At 42.8% G+C, this 17,096-nt stretch overlaps 1 protein-coding gene across 13 annotated transcripts in view; it reads right to left on the bottom strand.

Moving 5' to 3' along the window:
* TM2D3 (TM2 domain containing 3) overlaps positions 1-17,096 on the bottom strand; it is a 187,458-nt gene that overhangs the window by 111,574 nt on the left and 58,788 nt on the right. For 4 of the 13 annotated variants that reach the window (XR_014260302.1, XR_014260303.1, XR_014260304.1 and 1 more), the window contains exon 6: positions 15,508-15,991. The exons of 3 other annotated variants lie outside the window; for them this stretch is intronic. Coding sequence is in view for 2 of the 10 variants with exons in the window: in XM_082448829.1 (XP_082304955.1) it covers positions 15,688-15,991 (304 nt within the window). In the remaining 8 variants the exon portion in view is untranslated. Of the gene's footprint in view, positions 1-11,945; positions 14,456-15,479; positions 15,992-17,096 lie in introns of those variants that run through there. 6 more of the 13 variants (XR_014260307.1, XR_014260308.1, XR_014260306.1 and 3 more) reach the window with 5 other exon arrangements.

Raw genomic sequence — 17,096 nt, 5'->3', positions numbered from 1 at the left:
CATAGAGAAAGAGAAGCGGGGGCAAAGATCAGGGCAGGGAGACGGGGTGCAGCGGAGATGAAACAGAAAGGATGGGTTGCGAGAGATTATGCAAAGAATGTATCTCCCAGGTTAAGAAACTCTGTAGTCTGCATGGCCCCAGGGGGGTCTCCAAAGAATCCACAAAATGTGGACCTTGAGAGGGGCAGCATTTGGAGGATTGCCAAGTGAGGGCGACAGCCACAGGACTACTTAAGTTAAAAAGAAAAAAGATGTTCTGCTCCCTGCCTCTAATCTCCCACGCCCTCGCCCCAGAGAGGAAGGGAAGAGTGAGAGAAGCGGGAAAAGGAAAGGGGCGCGAAGCCCCTCCTCCATCACTGGCTCAGCCACAGGGCCTGCCTGCGAGTTTGGCTTGGATGTGAGATTCGAATTTCGACTGAGACTGGATTGGACTCCTTAATGCCTGGAAGTGAGTCATCTTTATAGAAATGGGGCTTGTTCTTGTAGTTAAAACTGCCCCATGCGCTAAGGGGAGCTGGCTTGCTGAGATGTTGTCAAGGGGCAGAGAAGGAAGATGTGGAAGAACTTATTTGAAGCCCAGGGTTGGAGGAAGATCAGGCCATTTCCTGTTTGTTCCTCACTTGTTCAGACTGTTCAACAAACCAGTTGTAAATAACTCAGATCTCTCTCTCTTTTTCAGTAGACACGGGGCTACATGCTTTTCATGCACTGTCTTGTAACACTCACAACCACTCTATGGGTCAGGACTGTTATTATCCCTGCTTTACAGATGTGGAAACTGAGGCACAGAGAGGTTAATTAACTTGTCAGAGGCCACATTAGGCTGGTTTCAAGTTCAGCAAATCTGATTCCATAGTTGGAGCGAGATTCTTTTTTTTTTTTTTTTTTAATAAGACTTTTTTTTTTTTTAGTGGTTTCAAGTTCACAGCAAATTAAGAAGGTATAGAAGGCTTCCCTGGTGGTGCAGTGGTTAGGAATCCGCCTGCCGGTGCAGGGGACGTAGGTTCAATCCCTGGCCCAGGAAGATCCCACATGCCGCGGAGCAGCTGGGCCTGTGTGCCACAACTGCTGAGCCTGCACTCTACAGCCTGTGCTCTGCAACAAGAGAGGTCACGACAATGAGAGGCCTGTGCCCCGCAACAAGGAGTAGCCCCCGCTTGCCTCAACTAGAGAGAGCCCATGAGCAGCAGCAAAGACCCAACATAGCCAAAAATTTAAAAAAAAACCAAATAAACAAATTAAAAAAAAAAGGTATAGAGAGTTCCAAGTACCCCTGCCCCCTCCCACCCCCCACACATAGCCTACCTCACTATCAACATCCCCCCCCAGATTGGAACATTCGTTACAACTGATGGACCTACACTGACACATCATTATCGCCCAAGGTCCAACAGGGTTCACTCTTGGTGTTGTACATTCTATGGATTTTGGACAAATGTATAATGACAGGTATCCGCTGTTATAGATTCACACAGAGTATTTTTACTGCCCTAAAAGCCCTCTGTGCTCCACCTGTTCATCCCTCTCTCCCCTTAACCCCTGGCAACCACTGATCTTTTTACTTTCTCCATAGTTTTGCCTTTTCCAAAATGTCACACAGTTGGAATCACACAGTATGTAGCCTTTGCAGATTGGCTTTTTTTTCACTTAATCATATGCTTTTAAGATTCCTCCATGTCTTTTCATGGCTTGACAGCTCATTTCTTTTTAGCACTGAGTAATATTCCATTGTTTGGTTTTTTCCACAGTTTATTTAGCCATCCACCTATTAAAGGACTTCTTGGTTGCTTCCAAGTTTGGGCAATTATGAATAAAGCTGCTATAAATGTCTGTGTGAGGGTTTTTGTATAGACATAAATTTCCAACTCATTTGGTTAATTAAATACCAAAGAGCATGATTGCTGGATTATATGGTAAGAGTATGTTTAGTTTTGTAAGAAACCACCAAACTGTCTTCTGAAGCGGCTGCACCATTTTGCATTCCCACCAGCAATGGATGAGAGTTCCTGTTGCACCACATCCTTGCCAGCATTTGGTGGTGTCAGTGTTCTGGAGTTTAGCCATTCTAATAGGTGCATAGTGATATCTCATTGTTGTTTTAATTTGCATTTCCCTGATGATGTATGATGTGGAGCATCTTTTCATATACTTCTTTGCCATCTGTATGTCTTTTTTGGTGAGGTTTTAAGGCCTTTGGCCCAGTTTTTAATTGGGTTGTTTCTTTTCTTATTGCTGAGTTTGAAGAGTTATTTGAGTTTCTTATTGTTAAGTTTGAAGAGTTCATTTATCAGATGTTTCTTTTGCAAATATTTTCTTCCAGTCCATGGCTTGTGTCCTCACTCTGTTGACATTGTCTTTCACAGAGCAGAAGTCTTTAATTTCAGTGAAGTCCAGCTTATCAATTATTTTGTTCATTGATCATGTCTTTGGTGCTGTATCTAAAAAGTCATCACCATACTAAGTCATCACATCATACTAAGTTTTCTCCTATGTTATCTTCCAGGAGTTTTATAGTTTTATGTTTTACCTTTAGGTTTATGATCCATTTTGAGTTAATCTTTGTGAAGGGTATAAAATCTGGGTCTGGATTCATTTTTCACATGTGGATGTACAGTTCTTCCAAGACCATTTGTTGAAAAGACTACCTTTGCTCCATTGCATTGCCTTTGTGTTTTTGTCAAAGATCAGTTGACTAGGGCTTCCCTGGTGGCGCAGTGGTTGAGAATCTGCCTGCCAATGCAGGGGACACGGGTTCAAGCCCTGGTCTGGGAAGATCCCACATGCCGCGGAGCAACTAGGCCCGTGAGCCACAATTACTGAGCCTGCGCATCTGGAGCCTGTGCTCTGCAACAAGAGAGGCCACGATAGTGAGAGGCCCGCACACCGCGATGAAGAATGGCCCCTACTTGCCGCAACTAGAGAAAGCCCTCGCACAGAAACGAAGACCCAACACAGCCAAAAATAAATAAATTAATTAATTAATTAAAAAAAAAAATCAGTTGACTATATTTATGTGGGTATATTTCTGGGCTCTCTATTCTATAGCACTGACATAATTGTCTGTTCTTTCACTGATACCATGCTATCTTGATTACTTTAGCTTTATATTAAGTCTTAAAGTTGGGTGTGTCAGTCCTCCAACTTTGTTCTTCTTCTTCAATATTGTGTTGGCTGTTCTGTCCTTTTGCCTCTCCATTTAAACTTTAGAATCAGCTTGTAAATATTCAAAAAATAACTTGCAGGGATTTTGATTAGGATTATATTGAATCTATAGATCAAACTGGAAAGAACTGACATCTTGACAATATTGAGTCTTCCTATCCATGAACATGGAACATCTCTCCATTTATTTAACTCTTTGATTTCCTTCATCAGCATTTTGTAGTCTTTTTCATATAGATTTTGTATTTTGTTAGATTTAAAACTTAGGATTTCATTTTTAAATGGTATTGTGTTTTTAATTTCAAATTCCACTTGTTCATTGATGGTATGTAGAAAAGTGAATAACTTTTGTATATTAACTTTGTACCCTGCAATGTTGTGGTAATCATTTATTAGTTCCCGGAGTTTTTTAGTTAATGCTTTGGATTTTTCTACATAGATGATCACATCATCTGCAAACAAAGGTTGTTTTATTTCTTCCTTCTCAATCTGTATTACTTAAAAAAATTTTTTTTCTTGTATTATTGCATTAGCTTGGACTTTCAGTACAATGTTAAAAAGGGGTGGTGAGAAGGCATATCCTTGCCTTGTTCCTGATCTTTGCAGGAAAGTTTTGAGATTCTCACCATTAAATACGATGTTAGCTGTAGGGGGTTTTTTGGTAGATATTCTTTATCAGGTTGAGGAGGTTCCCCTCTCTTCCTAGTTTGCTGAGGGTTTTATCATTAATGGGTGCTGGATTTTGTCAGATGTTTTTCTACATCTATTGATATGACCATGTGACTTTTCTTTTATAGTCTGTTGATGTGGTGGATTATATTAATTAATTTTCAAATGTTGAGGCTTCCATACCTGGGATAAATCCCACTTGGTTGTGGTATATAATTCTTTTTGAACATTGTTGGATTCAATTTGCTAATATTTTGTTGAGAATTTTTGCATATATGTTCATGAAAGTTATTGGTCTATAGTTTTCTTTTCTGGTAAAGTTTTTGGATGTTTTTAGTATTAGGGAAATACTGGCCTCAGAAAACAAGTTAGAAAGTATTTCCTCTGCTTCTATCCTCTGAAAGAGATTGTAGAGAATTGGTATAATTTCTTCTTTAAATATTTGGTAGAATTCACCAGTGAGCCCATCTGGGCCTTGTGCTTTCTGTTTGGAAGGTTATTAACTATTGATTCAATTTCCTTAATAGATATAGGTCTATTCGGACTATCTATTTCTTCTTGAGTGAGTTTTGATAGATTGTTTCCTTTAAGGAATTGGTCCATTTCATCTAGGTTCTCAAATTTGTGGGCATAGTGTTGTTCATAGTACTCTTTTTTAAATTCTTTTAATGTCCATAAGATCTGTAGTGGTGTTCCTTCTTTCGTTTCTGATATTAGTACTTTGTGTCCTATCTCTTTTTTTCTTGGTTAGCCTGGCTAGAGGCTTATCAATTTTATTGATCTTTTCAAAGAACCAGCTTTTGGTTTCATTGATTTTCTCTATTGATTTCCTGTTTTCAACTTCACTGATTTCTGCTCTAATTATTTCTTTCCTTCTGGTCATTTTCAATTTAATTTGCTCATTTTCTAGTTTCCTAAGGTGAAAGCTTATTGATTTTAGATGCATTCAATGCTGTAAAATTTCCTCTAAGCACTGCTTTCGTTGCATCCCACAAATTTTGATGAGTTGTGTTTTTATCTTCATTTCATTCAAACTACTTTAAAATTTCTCTTGAGATGTCTTCCTAGACCCGCATGTTATTTAGAAATGTGTTGCTTAATCTCCATGTGTTTTGGGATTTTCCAGGTTACTTTCTGTTATTGACTTCTTGTTTAATTCCACTGTGGTCTGAGACCAGACACTGCTTTATCCCTATTCTTTCACATTTGTTAAAGGGTGTTTTATGCCCCAGAATGTGGTACGACTTGGTGAATATTCCATATGAGTTTGAGAAAAATATGTATTCTAATGTTGCTGGAAGAAGTAGTCTAGAGATGTTTGTTAAATCCAGTTGATTGATGGTGTTATTGAGGTCAACTATGCTCTTACTGATTTTCTGACAGATCTGTCCATTTATTATAGAGGGGTGTCAAAAGCTCCATCTATGATAGTGGAGTCAACTATTTCTTCTTGCAGTTCTATTAGTTTTTGTCTTGTGTAGTTTGACACTCTGTTGTTAGGTACGTGCTTATTAAGAATTGTTATGTCTTCTTGGAGAATTCTCTTTATCATTATGTAATGCCCTTCTTTATCCCTGATAACTTTCCTTGCTCTGCCTGAAATTAATACAGCTACTCCCACTTTTTTATTGATTAGTGTTAACATAATATATTTTTCCCTGTATCCTTTTAGTTTTAATCTATATGTATCTTTATATTTAAAGTGGGTTTCTTGTAGACAACATATAATTGGGTCTTGTGTTTTAATCCACTCTAACAAATTCTTTTAATTGGTGCATTTAAGCTATTGACATTGAAAGTGATTATTGGTATGGTTAGATCAATATCTACCATTTGTTACTATTTTCTGTTTGTTACCCTTGTTCGTTGTGTCTATTTTTGTCTTCCACTCTCTTTCTGCCTTTGTTGTTTTTAGTGAGCATTTTATAATTCCATTTTCTCTACTTTGTTAGAATATCAGTTAGACTTCTTTTTTTGCCTTTTTTTAGTGGTTGCCCTAGAGTTTGCCATATACATTTACAACTAATCTAATTCGTTTCAAATAACACTATACCTCTTCACAGGTAGTGTGAGTACATTATAATAATAAAATCTCCCTAATTCCTCCCTTGTATCATTGCTGTCATTCATTTCACTTATATATAAGCATACATATTCAAATACAATTGTGTTTATTGTTATTTTGAACAAACTGTTATCTATTAGATCAATTAAGGACAAGAAAAATATTTATTTTACCTTCACTTATTCTATTTATCTTCACTTCAGTGCTCTTCCTTACTTTATGTAAATCCAAGTTTCTGAACTATATTATTTTCTTTCTCTTCAAAGAACTTCTTTTAACATTTCTATCAAAGTAGGTCCACTGGCAACAAATCAATTTGTTTATCTGAGAAAGTTTTATTTCTCCTTCACTTTTGAAGGATGCTTTCACAGGGTAAAGAATACTAGGTGGGTGTATTTTTTCTCTCAACACTTTAAATATTTCACTCTACTCTCTTCTTGCTTGCATGCTTTCTGAGGAAAAGTCAGACAATATTCTAATTTTTGCTTCTCTATGGATATGATGTTTTTTCCCCTGTGGCTTCTTTCAGGATTTTTTTTTTAATCTTTGATTTTCTGTAGTTTGAAAATAATATGCTAAGGTAATATGCTAAGGTATAGTTTTTGTTTTGTTTTGTTTTGCAGGGGAGGACTGATGTTTGGTTTTGAGGGGTTTTTTTGTGTGGTGTAGGGTGTTTTTTGTTTTTTGGTGTTTTTGTTCTGTTTTGCTTTTTGCGTTTATCCTGCTTAGTGTTCTCTGAGCTTCCTGGATCTGTGGTTTGGTGTCTGACATTAACTTGGGGAATTTCTCCATTATGATGGTTTCAAACATTTCTTTTCTTCTTTTCTCCCTTTCTTCTCTTTCTGGTGTTCCCATTATGCATATGTTACATCGTTTGTACTTGTCCCACTGTTTTGCATATTGTTTTCCTTTTTTTCAATCTTTGTTCTCTTTGCTTTTTGGTTTTTGAGAATTCTGTTGATATGTCCCCTAGCTCAGAGATTCTTTCCCAGCTGTGTCCAGTCTACTAACAAGCCCATCAAAGACATTCTTCTTTTCTGTTACCGTATTCTTGATCTCTAGCATTTCTTTTTGGTTCTTTCTTGGGATTTCCATCTCTCTGCTTACATTGCCTATCTTTTCTGCAAGCTGCCTACTTTATCTCTTAGAGCCCTTAGCACATTAACCATAGTTGCTTTAAATTCTCAGTCTAATAATTCCAACATCCCTGCCACGTTTCATTCTGAAGCTTGCTCTGTCACTTCAAATTGTGGGTTTTGTTTGTTTTGGGTTTTTCATTTGTTTGTTTTGTTGTTTTGTTTTGCTTTTTGATATGCCTTGTAATTTTTTCTTAACAGCTTTATTGGAGTATAATTGCTTTACAATGGTGTGTTAGTTTCTGCTTTATAACAAAGTGAATCAGCTATACATATACATATATCTGCATATCTCCTCCCTCTTGCATCTCCCTCCCACCCTCCCTATCCCACCCCTCTAGGTGGTCACAAAGCACCAAGCTGATCTCCCTGTGCTATGCGGCTGCTTCCCGCTAGCTATCTATTTTACATTTGGTACTATATATAAGTACATGCCACTCTCTCACTTTGTTCCAGCTTACCCTTCCCTCTCCCTGTTCCAGCTTACCCTTCCCTCTCCCTGTGTCCTCAAGTCCATTCTCTCTGTCTGCGCCTTTATTCCTGTCCTGCCCCTACGTTCTTCAGACCTTTTTTTTTTTTTTTTAGATTCCATATATATGTGTTAGCATATGGTATTTGTTTTTCTCTTTCTGACTTACTTCACTCTGTATGACAGACTCTAGGTCCATCCACCTCACTACAAATAACTCAATTTTGTTTCTTTTCATGCCTAATACTCCATTGTGTATATGTGCCACATCTTTATCCATTCATCTGTCGATGGACACTTAGGTTGCTTCCATGTCCTGGCTATTGTAAATAGTGTTGCAGTGAACATTGTGGTACATGACTCTTTTTGAATTATGGTTTTCTCAGGGTATATGCCCAGTAGTGGGACTGCTGGGTCGTTTGGTAGTTCTATTTTTAGTTTCTTAAGGAACCTCCATACTGTTCTCCATAGTGGCTGTATCAATTTACATTCCCACCAACAGTGCAGGAGGGTCCCCTTTTCTCCACACCCTCTCCAGCATTTGTTGTTTGTAGATTTTTTGATGATGGCCATTCTGACCGGTGTGAGGTGATACCTCACTGTAGTTTTGATTTGCATTTCTCTAATGATTAGTGATGTTGAGCATCCTTTCATGTGTTTGTTGGCAATCTGTATATCTTCTTTAGAGAAATGTCTATTTAGGTCTTCTGCCCATTTTTGGATTGGGTTGTTTGTTTTTTTGATATTGAGCTGCATGGGTTGCTTGTAAATTTTGCAGATTAATCCTTTGCCAGTTGCTTCATTTGCCAATATTTTCTCCCATTCTGAGGGTTGTCTTTTCGTCTTGTTTATGGTTTCCTTTGCTGTGCAAAAGCTTTTAAGTTTCATTGGGTCCCATTTGTTTATTTTTGTTTTTATTTCCATTTCTCTAGGAGGTGGGCCAAAAAGGATCTTGCTGTGATTTATGTCATAGAGTGTTCTGCCTATGTTTCCCTCTAAGAGTTCTATAGTGTCTGGCCATACATTTAGGTCTTTAACCCATTTTGAGTTTATTTTTGTGTGTGGTGTATGGAGTGTTCAAATTTCATTCTTTTACATGTAGCTGTCCAGTTTTCCCAGCACCACTTACTGAAGAGGCTGTCTTCTCTCCATTGTATATTCTTGCCTCCTTTATTAAAAATAAGGTGACCATATGTGCATGGGTTTATCGCTGGGCTCTCTATCCTGTTCCATTGATCTATATTTCTGTTTTTGTGCCAATACCATACTGTCCTGATTACTGTAGCTTTGTAATATCGTCTGAAGTCTGGGAGCCTGATTCCTCCAGCTCCGTTTTTCTTTCTCAAGATTGCTTTGGCTATTCTGGGTCTTTTGTGCAAATCATGAAATTTTTGTTCTAGTTCTGTGAAAAATGCCATTGGTAGTTTGATAGGGATTGCATTGAATCTGTAGATTGCTTTGGGTAGTATAGTCATTTTCACAATGTTAATTATTCCAATCCAAGAACATAGTATATCTCTCCATCTGTTTCTATCATCTTTAATTTCTTTCCTCAGTGTCTTATAGTTTTCTGCATACAGGTCTTCTGTCTCCTTAGGTAGGTTTATTGCTAGGTATTTTATTCCTTTTGTTGCAGTGGTAAATGGGAGTGTTTCCTTAATTTCTCTTTCAGAGTTTTCATAATTAGTGTATAGGAATGCAAGAGATTTCTGTGCATTAATTTTGTATCCTGCTACTTTACCAAATTCATTGATTAACACTAGTAGTTTTCTGGTAGCATCTTTAGGATTCTCTATGTATAGTATCATGTCACCTGCAAACAGTGACAGCTTTACTTCTTCTTTTCCAATTTGGATTCCTTTTATTTCTTTTTCTTCTCTGATTTCTGTGGCTAAAACTTCCAAAACTATGTTGAATAATAGTGGTGAGAGTGGACAACCTTGTCTTTTTTCTGATCTTAGAGGAAATGGTTTCAGTTTTTCACCATTGAGGATGATGTTGGCTGTGGGTTTGTCATATATGGCCTTTATTATGTTGAGGTAAGTTCCCTCTATGCCTACTTTCTGAAGGGTCGAGCTCCTGGAGGCAAATTTCACAAAGTTGTGGAAAACCTCCTGTGACTGGGTCCCCTGGAGTTTTTAACTCTCAGAGTTGTTGGCATCAAGCCTCCAACAAGTCATCAATTACACTCCAGGTTTTCCCACCCTGGCCCAGGCTCTGCAGCAGCTTCCAGCCCTGCATCTCTGCTCTGGGAAGCTGCCTGTCTCTCCAATCTTGGGGGCAGTGGTTGGCCATATGCCCTCCCCTCTCTCAGGGACCCAAGAAGAGTTATTGACTTCTCAGGCTGTTCAGCTTTTTACTTGTTAAGACAGAGTGGCAACTTCCAAACTCCTTACGTGCAGAACTGGAGAAATCCCTATGCTGAACTCTGTGCCTCATTCAGCAGCCTGAGAGGGTTAGTCTATCTGGTTAGAAGCTGTACAGGCTGGTCTGGTCACCAAGGTTCTTTCAGGATGGGGGAGCAGCTGGGCAAGCAGGGGCTGGCTAACGCATCAGACCTGAGCTAATCGAGGGGCAGGGGAGGCCCCACATCCCCAAGGGGCCTGGGAGGGAAGACAGATGGCAGCCTCTTCATACAACCATCTCCACAGAAGCAAAACCACTCCTCCAGCCAATGTTTCCAGTCCTGGGGTCCAGGAGCCCCAGGGACTGACCCATGGAACCCTGTCTGGACCCTCCCACAGTGCAGGCTATGCCTGCGAAACTGCTGGGCAGGACAGGGAACAGGTGCAAAAAGTTCTGGGGTTGTGCCACCCAGTGTGGTGGGGAGGGGAGAGCAGAGGGAGGAATCGTTATTAGATGATTAGGCCATAGAGGCTCCACTGCAAAGAAACTGGAATGTGAAAACAGACATGATGGTGGAAGCCAGGAGGCAGGCGGTGGGTGGACTGGAGGGCAAAGGAGCGGTGCACACGGTGTGGGCCACGGCGGTGGGGAGGTCGCTGCCCCTCACCTGTCACAGGGTGGCATTCGCTGTCCTAACCTCCAAGCACAGGCCAGCTTTCCCTTCCTTAGGATGTGGCTGTCTGATGGTGCAGAGCTCCACCCTGGTGGGAGACATCCGCTAATGGCTTTTTCACTTAGATCAGCTCCCTGAGGCCACACCACGTTCTCCACTCACGTGGGCCAGCACGCCACTGAATAGGCAAATTTTCTTACACCCGAGTTGCCAGTCACCTAGAGAGCCTGGTCATGTGTCATCCATTTTTGAACCCAGTCCAGAACCTGGTCCCAGTCGACCTTGCCTTCTCATGCAGCCGGTCATCTCTGGACAGCCAATCTCCCAAGACATCCCTGGATGAATTCCTGCCACTCTGCCCCATCTTTGCCCCAGAGGCCCTGATACCAGGCAACCCACACGCAGAGCCCTCCTGTCTTGGGGTGTGACTGTGCATCCCACAGTGAGGCCACCTACCCACAATGTGTCTCTATCCTGTTCACAAAAGAGTACAAACGCACGATTGCAATCACGTGACCACAGGTTCACTGGGGAAACGGCCTTCCCCTGGGGCCCCTCTCTTCCTGTTTTCCATCTGGTTATTGGAGCCCCTCAGATGCGGCTGGGGATGGAAGGCTTGAGTTTCTGGAGCCCACTTTCCCTTCTGTTTTGAGAACTGGGATAACATTTGCTCTGCTGCAGACATTCACTCCACCTCCTATCTGCCAGGATTCTCCTCAAGAATCAAGAAAAAGTGTCATCTGTCACTTCAGAAAGTTCTCCGAAAAGCAAATCAAAGCCACAGGGACACCCCTTCACAACTTTTTGGTGTGGCTGTGGAGAAATGGGAACCCTCGTACGTCGCTGGCAGGAGTGTGAAATGACGCAGCCACTGTGGAAAACAATTTGGCAGTTCTGCATAAATACAGAGTTACCACGTGACCCAGCAATTCCATGATTAGGTATAGACCCAAGAGAACTGAAACACCACACCTTTTGGGGTGATGAGCACATTTTGGAATGAGACAGAGGTGATGGTTGCATAACACTGTGAATGTACTAAATGCCACTGAATTGTTCACTTTCAAATGGTTAATTTTATGTTACATAAATTTCACCTAAAATTTAAAGAATTTCCAGTAGTGGATTGACTCTGGAGATCTCAGGTCATCTGGAACCTCTAGGTGTTTCTTTATGATCCTTTCCTCCTTTAAGCTACTAATCGGGTGCTTGACTAGATTCCTCCATTCCTGTCTTTCCAATGGGCCCCTCTCAGGATGCCATGGAGGGACCACTGCATCTGTAGTCTAAATTCCACAGTCTCTGGAGCATCTATTGCCAGCTCGTTTTGCACACAGGGGAGAATAGGGCTGAAGTGGCTTGCCCAAGGCCACTCGTCTGGGTGACAACGGGGCTGAGTGTCAGCTTGCCCAGCCCCGCTGACTTGCTCTCACCACCTGCTTTGCTCCCAGCAGCTATGATACAGAAGAACAGTGAACATACAATGGTGTGAGAAAGCCACGCTCCCATCCAGCAGGGAGACAGAGCTAGACTCAGCCAACAGAAACTGAGGGATGAAGTTGCTTCATCAAGAATTCTTGCCTTCTTGATATCGTCTGGTTTGCCCAGACACTACACTTCTCCCCTCTGCTACTCTTTTCTGAAAATTATTTTCTTTACTTCCAAGCGAATGGCCATTTGGTGCACTCTGGCTCTGTTCCTGTCAGAAGTGGGCAGCTGACCCTGCCTGGGTCCAACCATCCCTTTCCTAAGGAGGATGGAAATGGGACTTAGACCCCTCTGGGGCCTGGACTCTAAGGTAAAATTCTGAAGCTTCTGGCAGCCAGGCAGAGAGAGGCAGAGGAAACATGGAGACAGAATTTTCTCACTTCTCCAGTGTCCAGTGCCAGCCCTTTTGCTGAGGCCAGCTCTTTCCTGCCCAAGAATGCCCTGCACACTGTTACCCCTCCTGCTCAGTAATTCGAGGGTGGGAAGCTAAAGCCTACATTTCCCAGACTCCATTGCAGCAAAGGCTTCATGTGTGACCGAGATCCCACTAGCCACACATCTGCAGGACACTGGCAGGTGGAAATGAGCCCACACTCAGGGAAATTGGGCCTCCTCCAGGCAGGATGGACCCAGTGCTTGGCTCCCCCGCCTGAGCAGCTGAGGTGGAGCGTCTGTTGTCCCGGCCCTCAACTGTGGGCTGGGGCCGAAGTCACTGTGGGGTTTTCAGAAGATGAGTCCTGTTGTCTGACAGGTGTCTCTCTGGCTGTAGGATCTAAGTGTGTGTCCCTGACCTGCCCAGAAATTCTATAAACCACATAACATGTTGTAGTAAATTCCTTTCTCTGAAACAAACTGGAGTGGATTCTGTTGTCTGCAACAAAGAATCCTAATTTATACACATGACAATAAATTACTCTTGTGGATGGTTTCACTTGGGTGTCTGTCACTTGCAAACAAAATTGTCTTAATCAATATAATAGCCAACTGATCATTCAAATTGTCTGTTTAAAAAAATACAACTCTTTAAAATGGATTAAAAAACATTTTTTATCCAAATAATAGATGTCTCCATTTTCAGGCAGCTCTGACAGTACCCTCGAGGGTGAGGCATCAAGACATGAAATTTCATTTTTATGGAATGGGAAATGTGTGAATGTTATAAGTTAAATGGCTTGTGGGGAACACTGAACAGTTGAAATTTTATCTTATAAGAGATTTTAAATTAAAATGCTCACCTTTGTTGCTGTTGTTCCAAGTTCCTCTGTTACTACCTTCTTTTGTGTTAAATCGATATCTTATAATGTGCCATTTTAATTTTCATGTTATTTGTTTACTACATATTTTGAGTAATTTTCTAAGTGGAGACACTGAGGATCACCATTAATAACTCAATTTACAGGATTCTAGTTCATATTAAAGCTCATCTCCATCGGGTCATTGGTTCTAATTCCTCCTTGAGTTCTGAGGACATGAGGTCCGAGTGCCGCTCAGAAGACACCTGAATAATAGGACTGGAACCAGAAGCCACATCCCTTGACACTGGTCTGGTCTCTCCGCCCCAGCACAGTATCTTTGGAAGCAAAGATTTCAGAGCTTGTGACTTGGCCAGAAACGACAGAGGAAGAAAAGAGAACGGGGCCTCACATATTTTTTATTTGTGACCATGCCAGCAGAATTAAAAGTCAGAAGATCGGAGCTGTGAGAGATGTATTTGGCTGAATCCTTGTTTGTGATTCCTTCTCTACAGGGAGCTACCAAATCACAGGGGAAGAGTGTGGGTTCCTGGCCCGCCCCACCCTCTTGCCTGCCGCCTGTATTGCCCTCACCGATTCTTCAAGGAGCCTCCACACAGATTGGACTAATGTGTCTAATGGGCTCAGGAAGTTTCTGCCAAAAGAAGTTTTGCTTCTTCCCCAAAGACACTCATTCCAATAGAGGTTTCCCTCTCTCTCTCTCTAACAAAGCAGGGGAAGAGACTGCAGCAACTGTCATAAATCAAGCTACTTGTCATGGCAGGAAAGGGGCTGCTGAAATGGATGGGCAGACTGAAGTCACCGCTGGCCTCGCCATGCTGCCTCTGGGAAGCGGTGTAGACACAGGGGAGAAGCCTGCCTCTGGGCACCTGCCAGGTGCTTCCAGGGACTTCAGTGTAAGGAGGTCAGCCACCAGCCAGAAAGAGTGACCATTCCTGGTGCAAATGCCATTGAAAATTCACTCGGAAGACAGGCAAGAGCCTTCCCCGGAGTACAAGGAAAAAAAGAAACAATGACTTTGTCTTGGGCAAATCACTGGAAAATGAGAAGAGCTGCTGTGTTCCCAGTGTCTTCTGGAAACGGTATTTCATGGAGTCAACCAAACAGGAACTGAATCCGTGTTTAGAAGAGCAGTAGCTACAGAAGATTTTTCTTATTTCTCTCCACGCTCGAGAACAATAACAACATCAGCATCTGGGAGATGGAAGTTCTTCGTCATGTGTGAGGAATCACACCAAGTTCAACAGCCTGCTGGAGAGGCCGTGGAACTGGACGCTTTAAAAGCAGTGGATCACACAGCTGAATGCAAACCGTAACCACCCATTTCTCTTTGCCAGAAAGACCCAGGGTTGCAGAAACTAAAAGCTTTGCCTGGGACGTCCTTTCTTAAGAGGATGCTGGCAGCATGGCCTGACCATTTCTCCCTGATGTGAGGATGGACTCATCTGTACTTCCGCCCCCAGAGGATGGACGCGCTTTCCCCCAGGACTGGACCACCCTTGGCCAGCAGGCTGAGAAGGTACCTGCGTGCTGGGTGGGAAAGCTGGGGCGTGGCGGGGAGCCACCAGAGCCGAGAGCCACCACAAAGGCCACCAGCAGAGAGCCCCACGGTCTGTGCAACCATGAACACTGCTCCTAAGGGCAGAGTGAGCCTGAGGTGCAGAAGGAACACGTAACAACAGCAGCAGGGTTTGCTGCATGAAGAAGAATGGAAGGCAGAGCAGAAGGGGCAGAGAAACAGGACTGTGAGCAGGGCTGAGAGGCCTGAGGCTCATCAGGGCGAAAAGGTCCCCGGCGCGGAAAGGCTCGCAGGCAAACCAAGTTTCTCAAATCCTTCTGGTATTGAACGAATTTAAAGCATATGGAGAGGAGCCAGGGGAAGAAGAGATGGGGAAGGGTGCTGGGCTTAGGACGGGGGGAAGGGGGCGGGCAGGGGCAAACCGGGAGGAAGAGCCACACCCCCAACTCCCGGGGGCGCAGCATCCCCAGGTCTGAGCCTCTCTGCGCCTCGGCCTCCCAGCTGACAGAGGGGGGTGAGGACCATACTTGAAGGCGGGCAGGGGGCTCAGCTGAGGGAAGGTCCCGAGCCAGTGCCCCTCCCTCTGTCAGAGAGGCGCCAGGGGAGGACGCTGGCCGGGCCTCAGAGGAAGCTCGCCTGTGACTGTGAAGCAGTCTACACTGCATATCTCAGGTAACCAAATACCCTACACGGGCCAGCTTCAGCAGAAGAAATGTATTTTTCTCACAGGTCTGGAAGCTGGACATCCAAGTTCAAGGTGCCAGCAGGGTGGGTTCCCTCTGAAGGATACAGGAAAGGGTCTGTTTCAGGCCAGAATCATCACACTACTGTTTTAAAAAAAAGAAAAATCAAGAAACAAGAAAAAAAACTCTTGGAAATTACAAATACAGTAGTAGAAATTAAAAACTCAACAGAAGGCTTGAAGGGTCAAGTGGAGAAATATTTCAAGAAAAATAAAAGTAGAGAAGCAGCACACGGGAACATGTGGCCTATTACAAAGACAGCCGCCATGCTCCACACACCCTGCGTCCACGCTGTCCCTGTCAGCTCGGGCCGCTATAGCCAAAATGCCACAGGCTGGGCAGCTTAACAACAAACACTTACTTCCCACATTTCTAGAGGCTGGACGTCCAAGACCAAGGTCCCAGCAGATCTGGTGTCTGGTGAGGACCCGCCTCCTGGTTCGTAGATGGATGTCTTCTCCTTGTGTCCTCACGTGGGGGAGACAGAGCTGAATCAAGATTCCTCATGTCTCTTTTTATTAGGTAACTAACCCCATCATGAGAGCTCCACCCTCATGACCTAATCACCTCTCCAAAGGTCCATTTCTAAATGCCATCACTTTGGGGATTAGGGTTTCAACATATGAATTTTTAGGAGGACACAAACATTCAGGGCAAAGCACATGCCCTATGCAATGAGACTGCAGCTCCAGCCTAAAAAGGTGGCATCTCTTCCCCCTCCCCTTGAATCGGGCTGGCCTTGGAATTTGCTTTAGCCAGTAGAATGTGGTGGAAGTGACATACAAGCCTTGTACACTCCTGCTTGTTTCCCCAGGCCCCTACGTGGCCGCCATGTGAACAGCCCCAGACTCGCTGTCTTGAAGACAAGAGAGCATGTGGGGGAGGAGCTGTCCTAGCTGAGACCATCTGACACCAGCCAACCACCAGCAAGCCCAGCAGCTGACCACGGACGCATGAATGAGCCCAGCCAAGACGAGAGAGACTGCCCAGCAAGGCCCACACCAAACTGCTGACCTCCAGAATCTTCAGCTAAATTAGTGATGGTTGTTTCAAGCCACTACATTTGGGGGTAGTTTACTACACAGCTAACTGACACAGAGCATCAATCCAGGAAGTCTAAACCTCAGTAATTAACACATCAAGAAGTAAGAACAAGAACAAAAAAAAAAAAAAAAAGAAGTAAGAACAAAGGAGAAGAAGAGAAGGAAATTGCCAAAGACATAGTACAGAAAAATTTCCCAGACTTAAAAGATGAGTTTCCAGATTAAAAGTTTCCACTAAATTTTCACTATAATAAATGGGAAAAATACTACACTAGGGACATCACTGGGAAATATCAGAATACTACGGGAAAAGAGAAGTTTTTATAAACTTTCAAAGATGAAAAAAATGGTCACATAAAAAGAATCCGGAATAAAAACGACAGTGGACTTCTCAGTGGCAACACTGGAAGGTAGAAGGCAATGGAGAAAATGCCTTCAAAATTCTGAGGGAACAGTTTCCACCTGATAAGTCTATACTCAAACTATCAACCAAGGGTAAGGGTACAGTAAAGGCATTTGCAAATATTCAA

The sequence above is a fragment of the Balaenoptera physalus genome (assembly GCF_965194825.1).
Source record: "Balaenoptera physalus genome assembly, chromosome: 2".
Classification (NCBI taxonomy): domain Eukaryota; kingdom Metazoa; phylum Chordata; class Mammalia; order Artiodactyla; family Balaenopteridae; genus Balaenoptera; species Balaenoptera physalus.
This window is presented reverse-complemented; position numbering and strand designations above follow the sequence as displayed.